The 18,777-nt window shown below is 40.7% G+C and overlaps 1 protein-coding gene and 1 long non-coding RNA gene across 3 annotated transcripts in view; one reads left to right on the top strand and one right to left on the bottom strand.

Moving 5' to 3' along the window:
- Positions 1–18,777, top strand: part of RORA (RAR related orphan receptor A) — a 708,416-nt gene that overhangs the window by 661,753 nt on the left and 27,886 nt on the right. For both annotated transcript variants that reach the window (XM_059180676.1, XM_059180677.1), the window contains one exon: positions 6,493–6,578. In XM_059180676.1, the coding sequence (XP_059036659.1) occupies positions 6,493–6,578 (86 nt within the window). The remainder of the gene's footprint in view (positions 1–6,492; positions 6,579–18,777) is intronic.
- LOC131835885 (uncharacterized) overlaps positions 15,215–18,777 on the bottom strand; it is a 31,633-nt gene continuing 28,070 nt past the window's right edge. The window contains exons 2-3 of the long non-coding RNA XR_009355408.1: positions 17,610–17,678; positions 15,215–15,751 (exon numbers count right to left, since the gene is read on the bottom strand). This is a non-coding gene — a long non-coding RNA (uncharacterized LOC131835885). The remainder of the gene's footprint in view (positions 15,752–17,609; positions 17,679–18,777) is intronic.

Raw genomic sequence — 18,777 nt, 5'->3', positions numbered from 1 at the left:
GCAGAACAAGTTGATGGTTGGTTTGGATAGTTTGCAGCTGGAACTCGGCCCTCCCCACCCTCAAGGTTCATTGGTCATGCCTGTGTGGAATATAGCCATGCTGTACCCCGAGCCGTTCATCCAGGACAACTGAAGTTGCCAAACTGGTCAAAGCCCACAGCCTATTCCCCTCCCACCACTGAGATGTACGGAGAGGTGTCCGCAAATCCACTGGTGGCCCCGTCGCCTCCAGCAGCAGCCCTGAGAGAGTGGAGGGGAAAGCATTTTGCTCCCTGAGTTGTTCACCACTAGTATGCATAGCACCTTCGCACAGTATAAAGAAGGCACCGCCCTGGCAAGGATGGTTTGAAAATGAGGTGCTTATCTGGACACACGAATTAGAATGAGGCTCCCTTACTCCAGGCTCTTCCAGCCACTCTGCAGCAGGACCAACAGCCAGGTGAATTTCAGCCCCTACTTTTGTCCACTTAGCGGGGCCCCGTTGGGCAGGGCAGAGCGTCCTTAGAACCAGGAGGTGGCCAGACCCAGAGCGGCCAGAAAATTCTAGAAGCTGGGAGCTTTGAAAGCCACTCCAGGTAAGCAGGTGAAGCCTCTGCCACTCTCCCCCAGCCGGCCTTGACATGCAGGCCCGGCCGCCATTCAGGCAGCTGCAGAAGCCTTTAATACCCCAGCAGTTTTAAACTGGGGATAAAATAAAGTGACTAATCCATAAAGGACTCAAGCCATTTTACTGAAAATAAAATCAAATGCCTTGGGGTTTTTCTTTTTAATCTTTATTGGTTTTTCTGCTTACAAAAGTAATACATGCTGGTTGTAAAAAAAAAAAAAATTCAAACATTGGAGGAATATGTAACATAGCAAATGAAAAGCCTTCCATAGTTTCAGCCTCCAGAAGAGAGACTGTCAACAGATTGGTATAAAAGATAGTTGGTTTTGGGTTTTGGGTTTTGTGTTCTGGTTTTTTTTTTTTTTCTTTTTTTGTTTGTTTTTTGGTTTTTGGTTTTTTTAGCAGTAGTTCTCGACTGTTTTTGCAAGACACACAAAATTGTGTAACATTCATCTGTGTCACATACTCCCATGGGTGTACCCAAGGTTTGGCCATTTCCTGGCAAGCCAGCAAATGTAACCCCGCCCTATTCAGTCCAATTCAAGAAAGTGTATGGTTATGCAAGTGAGCTAAAGTGAAAGATATTATTGGGGTAACCATAGGTCCCTATTAGTTTATTTTTTATATGAGCCAATAAAAATTTTAATTTTTTTTTTACTATTGTTAGTAACATTCCTTGGGACACATAACACAACTGATTGCAGTGTACTGCTGGGCTGTGGCAGTTAAGGGCCAATGTCGTAAAGGATTGCTACGGTAGCTGGTATGAACTGCCCATCATATTATTCAGAGGATAAGCAGCTTTTCTCTATCCCCACTTTGGAAAGGGCTTAAAGTCCGGAGAAGAGAATTTCATTTCGCTATACGGCAGGACTTCTTATCAACAATAACAATAATAATAACTACTATTTATTGAGTGCCAAATATTTCTAACAACTGTGTGATGTGCATATATAGATAGCGAGAGAATACATATATAAAATAATCATTTTAAACCTTGTTTAATTTAAACCTTGTTTAAATAATCATTGTTAAACCTTGGCGTCAGTTGTCTTACGGTCAAAAACTCTACTTGGAATCTTATAAAATGGAGAAGAACGGTCTAGAAGGTTGATGATTACTTACAGTTATAAAGTACTAGTAAGTAATGTAACTCCCAGAAGGATATCTTGACATCAGTTCTGAGTAGTTATGTAAGTTTAACCGAATTATTTGTGCTGTGTCATTTGCATCCTCAGTTGTTGGTCGTATACTAATAGCAGTCTGTTCCTGATACAGTTATTGGAGCAATTTAGCTTGGCTGTGAATTATGGTGGGAAAGGGGGAAAAACTGTGGAGTTAAACAAACAGACAAAATGTCTCCAAATCCCAGTCTTACCTCTTCCTAGCTCTCTGCCATCGGGCAAGTTGTTCAGCCTCTCTGAGTTTCCATTTTCTCTTCTGAAAAATGCAGGTAATGATGATTATGGTAACTCCCCCCTCGTAGGATACTGGAGGAATGGATATAATTAATGCCTTGCACATTATAAGCCCCAATACATGTTGCATATTATTGGTTATCATAAATCCATTAGATTACCATGCCATCACCTTTCACCCGTAGAATGGGTACAACTCTCGGACAATCATACTTTTTAATTCTGTGGGAAATGGGTATTTTTCTCTGGACCAAGATTATCTCCCAAAAAAAGGTTCTGAGGAGCATATGAGGTATCCAGAATGCCATTGTCCATGTTCTCGTCCTTTTTATATAAAAAATCCAACCTTCTGCAGAAGTACAGTGCTAAATGACAGCCCAGCCCAAGGACCACTTTGGCTAATTAGCACACTTGCATTCCAGGATTTCCTGACTCCCCGCTGCCACTTGTTGTCAGCTCCTTGAAACTGCAGAGATTTGCCTCTGCAGGTGTGGAGAGCGTGCTTGAATCACTGAGGGTGCATGAGAGAGCAAATTATTTAGGCAATAGAGCTGAAAATGTGGGCAAATTAGAATTTTTCATAGCAAGATTGTGCATTGTTAAGCCAATTCATGATTATATGTGTGTGTCTTGCTTCAGATATTCTGCTACACAATAAACCTCTTTGCTGCGATGAATATGTATGTGGACTAATTTAATCAATATACTTGTGACAGTAGTGGTGTCTGACAGAACTCATCCTTTGAAATTCTGGCTGAGTTAATGTGTGCAGTATATATATGGGCCAAGACTCATAATTTGTGTTAAAAGACGAGTATTTTGAAAAGAAACAACACTGCCTGTTAGAAAATGAAAAAGCCGGAGGGATAGGAAGCAAAGAGCAAAGGGATTTTTGTCCTTTTCCCTCTTATTGGTCGAAAAACTCAAATTTAAGGAACTAAACTGCTTTCTTTTGGAAAAAAATACTGATGGGCATTTTGTGGTTGTTGTTCTCCTTGATCTATTTGAATTCTGTACATTGACGAAAAGGTGGAGGGAAGTGGCTTTTATACATTGTTGGATTAAATGGAAGGTTGAGTTAAGTGCCCGGGTCCAATCTGCAAATGTTTGCTTTCTGGAAATATCAACACATGTGATCAGATCACATTCAGAGAGTTTGCTTTTTGGAGCAGGTGGATTTTAATCATTTCCTAAAGAGCCCTTGCAACTCAGATTGTCTTCTGAGATAAGAGAGCCAACCCAGAGGGTAAGCTAGTCTAGTTTAATCTGACCATTCAGAATACTTGAACTTTGCTGTGGAGATCCCCCCATCACCTTACCATGAGATTCCTAGTGAAGCTTTTCTAATTCCCATTCTTTGGCCAACGTTGTCCACCGGAATGAAACACAAACACGGTGGGGGTCAAAGGTCGAGGCTCATGGCCCCTGCTTGAAAATACAGATCAATCTACAGTGAATCCATTCATATTAAGCATCTTACCCGCCATAAATCTTGGGAAATAAGTCTCAGCTTGAGTGCCCTCCAGATGCTAGGACCCTGGGAACTGAAGGAAGGTGAAGTTTAGGAGCCTGACTCAGGCCAGCAGCCCTATCAATGCAGCAGTTGACACCAAACTCTGGGTCTGTGCTATCATTACCCTCCTGCCTTCCCTTCCATTACCACCTCCCGCCCTCGCAGCCAGGCCATGAGTCATTCCAAGGGCAGAAGTGCCAGGCTATGATCCCAGGGCCACCGCCATCATGAACAGACCCCTCCATGCCAGATCTCCATATCACTTGTAGGATCACAGCAGTCATTGGCAGGCATTTTGGTCCTGCCTTAAACATTACCATTTCATTTCTCATGCATAATCCACTAGGAGCCCAGGCAGAATGAACAGCAATACATTATTCTCTATTCAATCCAGATAGTTTTACTCAGTGTTCCCAATATGGTCTGTCCAGGGCCTTCATAACTTATAAAGAGCTAAATAAATAGATGTGCTTGATCTCTCCGTTGTTAAGCTGGAAGGAAGGTAACTCTTGAGAGGTCTGGAGTTCAGCACTGAGGCTGCTTTAATTGCCTCACATCGTTTTGATGCCTGCTTAAACTACAGGGTTTAGCCTAGTTTGTTTGTGTCTGATTTCTGTGATTACGGCTTGAGGTAAGACATAAGCAGAAGCAGCTCAGTGTTGGTCTTTTTATTTCACATATAAATTTTGTTTAATAAGTGGTCCAAGTACTTTATGTTGCCTAATTATTCTATTCCTTAGGGCTGGGGGTGGGAGAGGCTGGTTCTCATTACAGACTAGTTAATTCCTGTGGGAAAATCCAGGCCATCACTCTCAGCTGATAGCACCTTTCAGAATGTCTATACCACCGCGTGGCTTTTGTGTCTCAAAAATGTTGGACGTAACTCTGTCTAAAGCTACAGACAATATGTGACACAAAACTTAGCCTTGACTCCATTAAAAGTATCAGAAGGGGGCTATCAGTGTGAAGCATCATTAGAGTTCAGATTTCATAAAGAATTTCCTTGAAGCAATCAAACAAGACACTAAGATGAGGCGGACTTAGAAATTATCATTTTTGTTTAATGCGACCTTACCACACGTTGGGCTGTGGAGCTCAGAATAGACATTATACAAAGACACCATTATTGATGTATTAGAAGGCTTACCCATTATAGAAAATATATTGGATGTGAAATTTTAAGCAGTCTCTAACTGGACATTGAAGCTCACTATGTCAACACAAAAAGTGACTGATGTGAGGGGCTCCTGGGTGGCACAGTCGGTTAAGCTTCTGACTCTTGGTTTCAGCTCAGGTTCATAAGATGTAGCCCCCTGTCAGGCTTCGCGCTCAATGTAGAGTCTGTTTAAGATCCTCTCTCCCTTCTCCCTCTCTCTGCCCCTACCCCCCGCCTCCAAACCCGCTCACTCTCTCTTTCTCCCCTAACTCTCTATAATAAATAAATAAATCTTTAAAAAAATGATAGACATGAAAAGGGACTCTCCATCTGGAATAGCTTGTACTCCCTAAAAAGTCATCACAGTACTTGTACTAGTCCCCTGGAAAGGAAGTCAGCAGGTACACATAGTTTATAATGAGGCTAAATCCAGTAATTTAATGTATACCGTTTCTGAGTATTGAATGGAAACGTCACATCAAATCCAGAGTAAGGGGTTGTGGAGATTATTCCAGGATATGGGATTATACTGGAAGGAAGAGCGGGCTGTATGCATGTGTGTATTACTCACAAGATGCAACATATTCCTTGGATACATCATTGCATTGTGTAAGGCATGGGGCTAGGTAGGAGCTGTATGAAAATGAAGTACACTTAACGCTCTTAAAATTGTGTTTGTGTGTGTGATATAGTAATCTGACATGATAGCCATAGTGAAAACTGTGGAAAATAAAACTTAGTGTAATGGGATATTCTGGGTACACTGGTGAACATTGCCACCCTCCGTATACAAAACGCGAAAGATTTATGCGATCTGAAGAGAAACCAGAGTATTAGACCCTCCGTATACAGCTCAAGATTGGTCTTCTTTATTTCACATATAAGTCGTATTTAATAAGTGGGCCAAGAACTTCATTTTGTCTAATTATTGCTGAGGTTATTTTTTTTAATCCTTACTTATGTCCTTTCCAACCAGCTGTGCTCAAGGTATATTGTGTTTGCTTAGAAATGTGCTTTGTCATATTTGAGAACTTCGGAGTGATAGCTATTAGACATTGGGTGGTCTTCCAACATGAGGCATCTTCAAGTGATCCGTTGGTTAGAAACATATGCACACTGTACCGGGCAATCAGTCTCCAACATAAAGAACTGAGAAACTACATTTACTATTCGTTAGGATTCACCATTATTAAATTCAGATAGGATATTAACTTTATGGTTGAAAGGTTTTGATCGTCCACAAATGGACTGATTTTTAACACATGCCAACTACATTAATTAAAAAAGATGATTAAGGCATCCTTAACTTGCCGGCATATGTAACTTATTAATATTTTGAATTGAATCATTTTCCTAAGTAGTCTTGACTTTCTGGAGTGTATATTTTTTTCCCTACCGGTGGAGCTATAATGCGCAGCCAAGACAGATTTATGACCTTTTAAAAATAATGATGGAAAATGAGATCGGAGGAAACATTTTAGTATCTGCTTTGCTCTGAGGCCTAAACTGCGAGCTCTCCAGTTCTTGAAGGCTTTGAAATGCTGATTCCAGTCTTCTTGTGGGTTCTTAAACACCTTCTCAAATGACCCATTTTAATAACCCGAAAGCTATTATATAACGAGCAGCCATAATTTAGTCCAGGACTCTAGGGGGACCCTCACAGTTCAGCAATGAATAGTTAATGCAGTATAATGTTTAGCAGGTTATTAGTTTTCACTATACAAATGCTGATCAGGGAACGCTTTTATAAGGTGTTTAAAAGAAAATGTAATTAACTGGTTGCGTGCTTCTGTTGCAGCTCAAATTGAAATTATTCCTTGCAAGATCTGTGGAGACAAATCATCAGGAATCCATTATGGTGTCATTACATGTGAAGGCTGCAAGGTAAGCCTTTTTAATTGTTGTTGTTGTTTCTATTAATGTTAGAATGTGTCTTTGTGATGTGACTTCTCCTGTGTCTGAAAATTCAACTCCTCGGCATTTTGAGTGATGAGAGATGACAGGACAGAATAAATATTTTGGTGTTAAATTACAATTAAGCAAGTCATATATATTTTTATGTCTTCCGTCAAAATAACAGGAGGCTAGAGAAAAGTATTTGAGCATTGCTTGTCATTTCCAAACCTACAATTGATAGAACTGATAAACCATCCCTTTGGTTATCTTTTTAAAAAAGAAATGACTCTGGATTTCTGTAGTGTCCCTGTTAAAAGCTTTATAGGAAGGCATTTCCAGTGGTTTAATCGGAATGTGATTGAAAGTCTTATTATTGGCCCACATATGTTGATACATCTGGCCAAATTATGGCAAAGCCATTGGAAAGAACTGGGTTCTGGTCTTAGTGCCATCCCGTACCCCTCTTGTTGTGAGCTTGTCTTAATGTTTTAGTGACTCAGTTTCTTCATCTATAATGTGGGCATAACACATGTTCTTCCTACCTCTTAGAACTATTCCAAGGATGGAATGAAAAACTGTGAATGAAAGTTCCTTACAAACTGAAAAGTGCTGTTTCAACCTAAATATTTTCTTTCTTATTGCTGTTGTTACTGTTTTAATTATTACTGATGCCGATCGAGGGCAATGTGTTATAGCACATGCATAATTTGAGAATCGGAATAGAGATGTTTATCCTAATCATTCAAGACCTCCAAACCCAGATTGCCTCTGTTATTCAAATCTCAATTTATTAAGATTTAAATCCTCCTGCTTATATTGGAAGGGCCTTGAGACAGCTTACAGGATAAAACAGTGCAAAATAAATAGGCGAGAAGCTATTTAAACATGCAGGCGGCCTCTGAGACAACTGATTGCCACTGAACTAGGCTTGAATTAGCCCTAAGGCATTTTGAGGCTGCGGCAAAAGAAATAAAAATAAAAATAAATAAAATCCATGCATTTGGTTAGCTTTCCTTCAGTGAAATTAGAAAATGTCACGTCACAAAATACAAAATCACCCTCAGACCCAAATAACTACTGCGAGACTTCAGGGAAGTTTGCCTCGTAATTTCCTTAAGTCTTTGTTTTACTGTTAACTCAGCATCACATGTGCTGCTTTGTACACAAACAGATGTTTCATACTGATCCCATCTTGGGGACACTTGGGTTTTCTACATACCTCTAAACATACTTTTTTTTTCATCACCTGCCTTTTAGAAATAGGGGACTTGCTACTGAAAGGGGATTTTTTTAAAGATTTTATTTATTTATTTGTCAGAGAGATAGAGCACAAAGCAGGGGGAGTGACAGGCAGAGGGAGAAGCAGGCTCCTTGCAGAGCAAGGAGCAGATGTGGGGCTTGATCCCTGGACCCTTGGGAACATGACCTGAGCTGAAAGCAGTTTCTTAACCTACTGAGCCACCCAGGCATCTCTGAAAGGGGATTTTGAATTGTTCCTCTTTATAGCAACCCTCAGGGCCTCAGGTTCTAGATTACCAAGAGAAAAACAAAATGATGTACTTTTACTTCTCAGCTTACCCTCCCTCAAAATTAATCAATTAAGTAAATAATAGTAAAAAAAAAAAATGAAATCAGCTGCCTGGCTTATCCCATCTGGGGACAAACTGTCATCCCGTTGACTTTCAGAGTTACTTCTGTTGATGTGGCTGGGCACCTCTCCCCCCTCACCCTCACCCAGACCTCCTTGTCCAGGGCAGGATGGCACAGCCTGTCCTGGTGAAGCAGGTACAGACACCAGGGCCCCCTAGCAACTTGGAAGTTCTGAGCAAACTTGACTCTGTGCGTTGTATCTCATCTAGTTAAGCTCTTCCGCGGACCGGGTTCTGGGCATTAATCAGGTGACCTTTCATTCTGCCGCAAGAAACTGGCCACTCTCTCTGAAGCTTTTAGGAATGCCACGTGTGATTTTAGGTACCCACTAAAGTGAGCACCTCAGGTCGGCATCTGAGGAAGGGCCAGGGTGGGGGTGAGGGCTGCTTTGTGTGAAATAACGCAACAGTGCAGAAGATTCATGAACAACATGCTGTTCAGTCAAAATGGGACCGTCTGAGAACCACTGGGCTTACATAGGCAGGAACAATGCATGTTTTCTTTTTTCCCCAATACTTGTTTATGATGAAAATTAAAGCCATAAGAAAACAAAGGGGAGGTGGCATTTTATCATTGTCATTTTTCTAGATTCCTTCCCCTGATCTTGTACAGTCCCAATGCTGAAGTGTATTATGGTTATCTGTGGTTCTGTTCTTCTGTCCTATTGACTTTGTACAGCAGAAATCACCAAAACAAACAATTAAAACTTAATATTATTAACAGACTAGGCCTAGGCCCAGTCTGGGACCTGTACAGTGGTATGTGTTTATATTTGATGCATATAGTATTTGCTGTACAATTATAGTTTCCCTCTGCTGTAATTAATATTTTTACTTCTGGCTGTGGTGAAGTCAAGAGACTTCTGCTTTTGCTGGTGATGTTAATGATTTATCATGCTCTAACCAGGTGAGGGTGGTTATGGCATCATAAATTATAAATAATTTATCTCTGTGATAGGATCAGTAGACATACGGAAAATTTCTAATTATGTGTATAAATACATACCTAATGAAAAGAAGAGAAAGTCACTCAGTCATTTCCGAGTTCATCATTTTGTGAATGTATTTTAAATTGCATTTTAAAGTCAACCACCTGAAATCCTAAGAAACCAAAGAACCTATTTGGTTGCTGAAATGATTATTTATTTTACCACATATTTGCTCAGGTAAGCATTGCACATAAGCCTCAAGAATGATGCAAGTTTGGTAGCTCTTTTCTCTGGTTCCTGGGTGTTCCCAGCCTACCCTCTCCAAGTCCCCTTTGCTTCCCTGTAGAGAGACAATATTGTGGCATGCTTACTCTCTGAATTTGGAACCAGACTGCTTAGGTTTGAAGCCCAGTTCTGGTTTACCACCATGAGCATCTACCCAACCTCTCTGTGCCTCTGTTTTCCTCGTCTGTAAAATGAGGATAGACACTTAGTTACTTCCCAGTTAGGTAACGCATGGAGAAAAGTGCCAGGCATACAGCAGTCATTCAGTAACTGTTGGCTGCTGTTAGAATCATTGCTAGCCAAATTCCGTACACTTGAGTCATGCTGTGCTAGTCAGATATCATTTCCAGAACATGTATGGGTCCAGTCTTGATTTTTTTGTGTGACCATTTGCTATTTGTTATGTAGACTCTGCTATTAAAAACAAAAATATGAGCACCCCCTTGGGGCCAGGCACTATATAAGCACTGTAAGTGCTTATATCCAGAAGACCTGACCATGTCAAGCAGTTTATGGTGTAGTTGTAGAGATGAGGTCTGCACAGGGGCAATGCAAGAACTAAATCCTAGGTTTAATAAACCAGAAGAAATTTTTTTAAAGGGAGGGGATGGTTCAGAAAGAGATCCATGCATTTAAGGTCAATTAAATTTTGACGAAGATGCCAGTTGAATTCAATGAAGAAAAGATGGGTCATTTCAAATAATATTTCTGGAACAATTGGACAGTCATATGAAAAAAAATTAACTTCACATTTATACCTCTCACTGAAGGCAAATATTAACTTAAAGAATGTCCTAAGCATAAAACATGACTCTATAATATTTCTACAGGAAATCATATATTTTTGTAACAGTAGACGTACAAATATTGCTCAAATCACACACTGAAGTCCTTACCTTATTTTTAAAAAGAACAAATTGGGGTTAATAGAAATTAAAAACTTGTACCTTTCAAAAGATATCATCAGGAAAATGAAAAGGCAAGCCATAAACTGAAAGAAATAAAAGAAAAAACCAAGAAATTTAAAAATAAACGGACAAAAATAGTAAAAAGATACAGTAACTTGAACAATCTCTTCACAGAAGCTGGACAAGGAACGTGTGAACACGTGGCTATATTCTCAACATCTTTAGTCATTAGGGAAATGTAAATAAAACTGCAGTTTAAATATCATGCATTTAAGGCATAAAATGCATTAACCTGCTTTTAAATTCCATGACCTGTTCATTTGAAAAGCTAAAATTAAAATAGAACAAAACAAGAAGAAGAGCAAAACCACTGCCTAGAACAAACATCATGATGATGCGGAGAGACTGGCAAATCTTGCAGTCTCCTACATGACTTGAGGGTCTGTGACATGGTACACAGCCCCTTTGAAAAAAGATGGAACTATGGTCAGCTATCAACCTAACATATGACCTAACAACCCATCCTAGGCATTTCCCCAAAAGAAACAAAAGCACCTGTCGTAGAAAGACTTTCAGATGAATATTCATAATGGCCATAAACTGGAAACAATCCAAATGCCCATCAGCCGATAAATGGGTAAAAGAGCAAGAGCCACAGAAAGGAGTGGCGCTTAGCAGTAAGAGAAGAGGTATGGTACATGCACAGAACAACATTACCGTGAATGAAAGAAGCCAGAAACAAAAGAATAGTTACTGTATGATTGCATTTCTGTGTCATTCTAGAAGAAGCAAAAATTTTAAATTTTAAATCTGTAATGGCAGACAGCAGATGTGGTAACCTGGAACCGAGGTAAGGAATGATTGCTAAGAGAAAGACACTTTTTGTGGCGTGTGGCAATGTTCCACCTTGATCATGGTGGTAGTTCCACAGGTGTACATATTGTCAAAATTCATCAAGGTGAACTCGTCACAATGGTGCATTTTTGTATTTAATTTATGCCTCAATGAAGTGTATTTAAAACATATATATATATAAAGAACTAAACCCTGAACTAAAGCTACAGTCTATGGTGTGGCACAAAGAGCACATACCCATGAAGCAGCAAGAACCTGGAGGTGAGGAAGTCTTGGTTGTCTTTTAGGGACAACATATAACCCTGGTTGACTGGAACAAGGGGTCACTTTCTGTGGATTGTGGGAAATAAGGAAGGGTATGCCATTGCCAATTTTTTAAAGGCTCTATTATACCAAGGTTTTTGTTAGAAAGGTACTTTACTTGTTCTTTTCTTCTTCTTTTTTTTTTTAAGATTATTTATTTGAGAGAGAGAGAGGAAAAAATTTGCATGCGAGCACGAGGGAAGTAGGTAGGGGCAGAGAAAGTCTTAAGCAGACTTCATTCTGGGTAGAGTCCTCCTGGGGCTTGATCCCACAAGCTTGAGTTTGTAACCTGGGCCAAGAGTCAGAAGCTTAACCAACTGAGTCATCCAGGAGCCCCTACTTGTTCTTTTGAAATAATGAGGGAACAGTGTACCAGCTTTAGTCATCCCTTGAATATTGCATTTCAGAAAAACCTAAAATCCAGGCCTGCAGGAGCTTAGGTCGGTCACTAAAGTTGTTTCTGAGCTCTTAGAACAGAATTTAGTCCCAGCCCTGGGTGAGCAGTAGGAGAGGGGGTGGGGTAAGCTGAGCAGGCCTGCCGGGGAGGAGGGGCCAGGCCAAGGAATGGGCAGAAAGAGGAATAGGCCAGAAATAAAACAAGAGGCTGTAGATGTTAGGGTTGAGCTTCAGTCTTCAAAGCAGATAAAAATGCTGAAGAGTTTATAGAAAAATGACACCAGTTGAGGTTTCCTTTGAGAAATGGTCCTGTTTCTCATTTTCACTTCCATTCCTGGCTTCATCATTAAATACAATGACTGCTCATGATGATGATGAAAAATTTATCTCACAATAGAAACAGTTTTTTTTATGTATATCCTTTAGATGTTTTAGATCTATAATTTCAATTTTAATTTTTTTTCAAAGATTATTTATTTATTCAACAGACAGAGACCACAGGTAGGCAGAGAGGCAGGCAGAGAGAGGGAAAAGCAGACTTCCCGCTATGCAGAGACCCTGACGTGGGGCTCCATCCCAGGACCCTGAGATCATGACCTGAGCCGAAGGCAGAGGCTTAACCCACTGAGCCACCCAGGTACCCCTCAATCATAATTTTTAAAATATAATATACAATCTAGTATTAGGGTTGATAGGATTGATTTCTGATACATTTAAGAACTTTTGCTCTTGGGGTGCCTGGGTGGCTCATTGGGTTGAAGCCTCTGCCTTCAGCTCAGGTCGTGATCTCAGGGTCCTGGGATCGAGCCCCACATCGGGCTCTCTGCTCAGTGGGAAGCCTGCTTCCTCCATTCTCTCTCTGCCTGCCTGTCTGCCTACTTGTGATCTCTGTCTAATAAACAAATAAAATCTTTAAAAAAAAAAAAAAAAAACCCTTTTGCTCCTGATAGGGTAAGAACAGAGTAGCATTCGTTGTCAAATACTTACTCATCAGTTAATACACTTAAGGCGATGTCTTAGGCAAAGTTTCCTTTTCCACCCAATGAAGGGAGAATTTGGAGTAGTTTCTTTTGCTATATATTGTATATTGTATATTAACTATACACGAGCCTCTTAAGTATAGAGAGCAGACGGGGTTGCTAGAGGGGAGGTGGGTGGGGGGATGGGCTAACTGGGTGACAGGCATTAAGGAGGGCACTTGAGGTAGTGGGTGTTATACGCAACTGACTGAATCACTGATGAATCGTAAATTCTGCCCCTGAAACTAATGATACACTATATGTTAACTAAATTGAATTTAAATAAAAACAAAAAGTAGAGGGGAATATGCTGTCTGAGATTAACCATGAAAAGCCTTGGGGCTCCTGGGTGGCTCAGTTTTAAGCCTCTGCCTTCAGCTCAGGTCCTGATCCCAAGATTCTGGGATCGAGCCCTGCATCATGCTGCCTGCTCAGTGGGGAGCCCGCTTCTCCCTCTCCCACTCCCCCCTGCTTGTGTTCCCTCTCTTGCTGTGTCTCTGTCAAATACATTTTAAAAACAAGAACAATAAAAAGCCTTTTCAAAGATATCCAGAATGCAAAATTGGTACTTTTACCCCCCCCCCTCTTTTTTTCCTGAAAGAGTTAAGGCAGTTTCTGGAGTCTGTATGTATTAGGCCAAAAAGAAATGCCCATAAATATTCCATTTAGGTTCAAATTGGTTTTTAGAGGATTCTAATATTTTTATTTCAGTTGGGAAATGTCACTAGCTTTGGACCCATTTTATCTGCATTTCACATTGATATATTCATGTCCAACATCTTTATTTTAATGTTTTATAACCCCTGGCCCCAATATTAGAGCTAGCCATTCAATACGAAAATTAGATGTGGCTGTTACTGCATCCTGTGACATCAGAGTTTCAGTGCCATTATATACCAGGTGATGAGAAAAATACTTCGTTTCATTCCCTCTTCCAATTCTGTGATGAGATGCACAAGTAGTAGAATGTACGAAACCCCAACGTACATCAAGATGATTTGGATTTTTTTTTTTCCTGTATTTTCTCTTGCTTTGTTTTGGTCATAACCATGTCCCAGTAACTGCTGTCCTTCCTCAGCTCATAGACAATGCTGGGCTTATGGCCTTGTTGTCAGTAGGGCTCTAATATAGTATCTGGCTCGGGGCAGGGCTCCTCATATTTGCCTGGGGATCACTGCTGTGGAATGTGTTCATTTGGATTGAGTCTGAGTGTGGCAGATCACAGGACGGCAAAGCAGACATCTACACTTACCAAATATGACACACCAGGTCAGCTTTAATCAGAGATCATTTGTACATACAATTCTACAGGGAGGCCAGTCATTATTGAAGGGGAGAGTAGTTCAGGAGATCTATGATTCCATGATTTATTGCTGCCAGCTGTACGAATGTAGAGCCGTACCAGCTAAACTTTTGCGAATGAGCTTGCCTCTTCTTTCTGAAAGAACAAATCCCGTTCTTCATTTACTTCCTTGAGGACTATGATTGCTGCTCCCCACCCCTTTTTAATTCTATCATTTCCTCTGCTTCTTCCTGTCTCTTGATTTTAATCTATTCATGCCCTCTCCTTATCCCTCAGTAAAATTAAATTGACAGTTATTTTCTTACTTAACTTTAAATACTTAAATATCCAAAGATATTTCTTCTTCCTCCCCCCCCACCCCATGTTTCTGAATATTCTCAACAGAAAGTTCCCCAGAGAAATAAATTTGTAACAGTTCGTCGTTTACAGAAGGGATTCTCTGCTGTGAGAGGGAGACGTACACCCACAACAGTCTCCCCAAATACCAGTTTTTTAGTTGTATTGGAAAATACAATAATTCAGGCAGGCATAGGAACATTCATAATAAATCATAGAGTTATGAATAAATCTTGGTTGTCAAAAGCAAATGTGTAGCCGTTCCAAAGCGTCTGCCATTAGAATTCAGCAAGGCAGCTGTCAGCTGTTTTCTTGTAATTAAACAGCCAATGAACAGCTAATTAAGACATATGTGTATACAGAAGTGGAAGTGGGTATGTTAATGAACTGTAGGAATCAATTCATTAAGTGAAAATTGTCAAAAGACCAAACATCAGATCAGCATTTCAGCCTCTGCCTTACTGAGAAGGAGCCCCAAACAGGAGGGGAGCCCCCCGCCAGAGAGAAGACCCTCTGAGCACCTTTCCAACCACACCCATAGTTCTCTGTCCAGCCAACCCACATTTCTGGGCAAAACTACTAATAACACCAATAGGAAATGCCATGTATATTTCAAAGCTTTTTTATTAAGTAGATCCAGCAAATGAAAATATTTTCCTACCCGTATATAAACGTGGTATTTGATACTCTATGAAGTGCCACCTCCTTCTCCTATGTCTAAACCATTATATGGAACTTTGACTACAGAGCTGAAAAATGGGACTTCGGGGCTTGTTTGGTTTTGTTGTTTATCTTGTTCTGTTCAGTCTGCCCTATGTGTTTGTCTTGATGCTTTTGGGGGCCTATATTAAGAAGTCTGTGGCATTTGGAATAAGGTGCATCTAGGGTTCAGTGATTCAAATCCTGCCTCCTCCCCTTATGTGCTGTGTGACTTTGGAAACATGGCTTAACCTCTCTGTACTTGAAATTTCTCTTATAAAACAGAGAAATACTTGCTTTGCAAGGTTTGTGTGAACTGCAGATCAGTAATATTTGGCAAGTGTCCTACATGGTGCCTGGTATTGAATAGGTATTCAGCATATGATTGTCACCACAGTTTTTAATTAGTACTGTCATTTTTCCCTCTGGTCATTCATTCAGCAAGCATTTGTTGATTTCTGTAAGTATTGGATTAGCTCCTGGAAACAAAGAAACAAAGCAATCAGTAAGGGAGACCTGGCCATACGGGTGCACATAGGATGGGCCCCCCAACCAGCCTCGGGAGGGGCAAAGTCAGAGAAAGTGATTATCTCTGTGAATCCTGAAAAGAAGGGAGAGCTTCTGGAAGTGGGGGTAGAGTGGGAGAGTTGAGGGGTTGCCCTTGGAGGAACCGTGAACACAGCAGTTCAGGCATGGCCAGAGTGTGTCTTTGAGTAGAGGACTAAATGTAGGAGAGAGTTGCCTGGACAGGTGGTTGTAGCCTGGTCATCAGTAGGGAGCCGCTGAGGGCTAAGAAGCAAGAAAGTGACCCGATCAGGTTGATGTTTGAGAAAAGGTCTCCAGTAAATTCGTGAAAATGGATTGGAGGGGATGTGAATGGAAGCAGGGAGACCAGTTGGGGGACTGTATAGTAACCAACTTGGGAGATGGTAGGCATATGAACTTGCAATAAAGATGGAGAAGAGCTGTAGGATTTGAGAACTAGGGAAGATGGCAAGAAACAGCCTAATATGGTGACTGCACGGGTGCACGAGGGGAGGCGGAAGGGATGAAGTGAAGCCTATCGTTCTGCCTTGAATAATTAGGATGAAGTCAGTCTTTTGACTGAGCAAGCAAACACCAGAGGAGACGAGGCCAGGAAGTGGGCAGTAGGCTGGGATATGTTCTGTTTTGGAATGAAGATAAAACTGGAGAATGTGTGTGTCTGTGTGTGCTGCGCAGTGGGGGTGTTGGTGACAGGACTATAGAAAGTCAAACCACCACTTTGGGTAGAGACCCATCCGAAGTGGGGAGGATTCATTCAGACAGCTTGATGGGTACCCGGGGAAGGCTGTGCTCAGTCCAGTCACGTGCTGGTCAGTTTTCAACAACTGAGTTTGGAAAACAGTGTCTATCAGTATGTACATAACTTCAATGTATATGTCACTGATGTAATGTCACACAATTTACAAATAGTAAAATCTGCAATATCCGAACCTATAAACATCATATAGACAAGTGATTCTCACTAAGTGCTCTCAGTAATTTCTGCTGAACTCCTACATCTGTACCTGTGGTTGCATTTGATGAAAGACTGTGGTGCCACCATGAATGTTGATATTTTCATTTACGTTAATGAGTAAGAGGAAAGTGAAATAAGGAAGATGTGTTTCAGAACTTCACTCATTCACCAGTGATGACATGAACAACCTCTTTGCTAAATCAGATAATAGTTTCTAAATACTAGAATATTTCCTCACATTTGTTGTGCTGTTCACAAAGCAGGATGGCTACAGATATTATATACTTCTACCTTTAACCCACATTATTGTTTTCCTTATCATTTTTTAAATCTAGACCATAAGTGGCATAATAAATCAACACCCAGTTTGTAGCTTTTGGCAGTTTCTATGGTACAGATACTTCCAGCACATGGTCAATTTCAGGCCTCCCAACATGACCCCTCACTAAATGCAGAGTAGGGAAGACATAGCGCACCATTGTGTAGAATTCCCACTGTCCAGATGTAACTGATGTAAATATCCTCAGGAACATGGATAAGACCAAATAATAAAATAATAATAAGTTAATTTTTAATAATAGTTATGTTTAACAATTGGTTCATGAAACTCCTGAAAAAAATTTTTTTTAAGATTTTATTTATTTACTTGACAGAGTTGACAAGTAGGCAGAGAGGCAGGCAGAGAGAAAGGAAGGGAAGCAGGCTCCCTGCTGAGCAGAGAGCCTGATGCAGGGTTCGATTCCAGGATCCTGGGACCATGGCCTGAGTTGAAGGCAGAGGCTTTAACGCACTGGGCCACCCAGGCGCCCCAAAACTCCTGAAATTTTAATACTCACCTCTTGCAATCTGGAATGAGCATTTTCCCGTAAGCCATGGCCTCAGTCCCAGTCCTGGAGAACTCCAAACTAGTAAGAGTGAGGAACAATCATAGAGTAAAATCAAAAGTTAGGCATTAGAAGTTTCCAGAGGACGAAGTCAGGAATTAGAAATAAAAGTCAATGAAAGGCACTTTGGTGAAAGACTAAGGGAGGAAACATTGGAGAGTTCTCTTGCAGTCTGTGGAAATCGATATAGATGGTATGTATGAGGAAGTCAGGATTGTGTGATGTCACTTCTCTTGGCCCAACACTTCAGAAGAGATACTTAAGTGAGAGGGGACTGTACTTAAAACGAGGACACTGGACTTTGAGTGTCAGCACTTATACTTAACCAGGCATGGGCTTTAAGTCACTAACCGTTCTGAGCTTCATTTTTGTTATCTACAAATTAAGAATACTAGAGTCGATCTGTGCTTCTTAACATGGGGAGGGCAGGGCAGTCTTCAGGAAGCTTTGTTAATATTTATCATACAAATTGATATGCTTTTTTTTTTTTTTTTCGGCTTGCAAAAATGGCGCCTTCGTATTGTTCAAACTGTATGTATGTTCAGGACTATATTCCCCAGAGGTTCTGGATCAGTCTATTTCAGGTATATTTTTTTAAAGCTTCCTGGATGATTCTGATGCACCATCTGTTTGAGAACCTTTGAACCTGATAATCTGTCAACTCCTTCCAGTTCTAAAGGCTGCTGGTATTATTCTAATGAACCATTTGCAGTAACTGCATGTTGGTATAGCACCACTAGGTGGTGGTAGTGTGCCACTGTCCCACCAGGTTCTACTACCCTGAAATTCATCATGGTGGCTTTCTGCTCAAGCCCACCATGTTCACAAGGGCCCATCTCCATGTATTTTGACATCCATAGAAAGTGAACTTTTAAGAAAGCCAAAGAAGTAATTCATTAGCTCATCTTTTGGCAGTAAAACCCCAAAACTGTGAACTTAATATTTTTTCTAGCTAACTTATAGCTTCATTAGTTTCTCTCTTTATACATACCTCTTCAGCTCTACCCCAAACTCCAGTGCACTGGTTTGTGCTGTCCCTGCCCTCTATGTGGCGTCATACTCCCCAAGCCCTAGAACTTCTGTCTCAGCTCACGCATTTCTCACTGGGACCCTTTCCAGG

Source organism: Mustela lutreola, chromosome 7 (genome assembly GCF_030435805.1).
Source record: "Mustela lutreola isolate mMusLut2 chromosome 7, mMusLut2.pri, whole genome shotgun sequence".
NCBI lineage: Eukaryota > Metazoa > Chordata > Mammalia > Carnivora > Mustelidae > Mustela > Mustela lutreola.
Note: the sequence above shows the minus strand (reverse complement) of the source record. Positions and strands in the feature narration are given on the sequence as shown.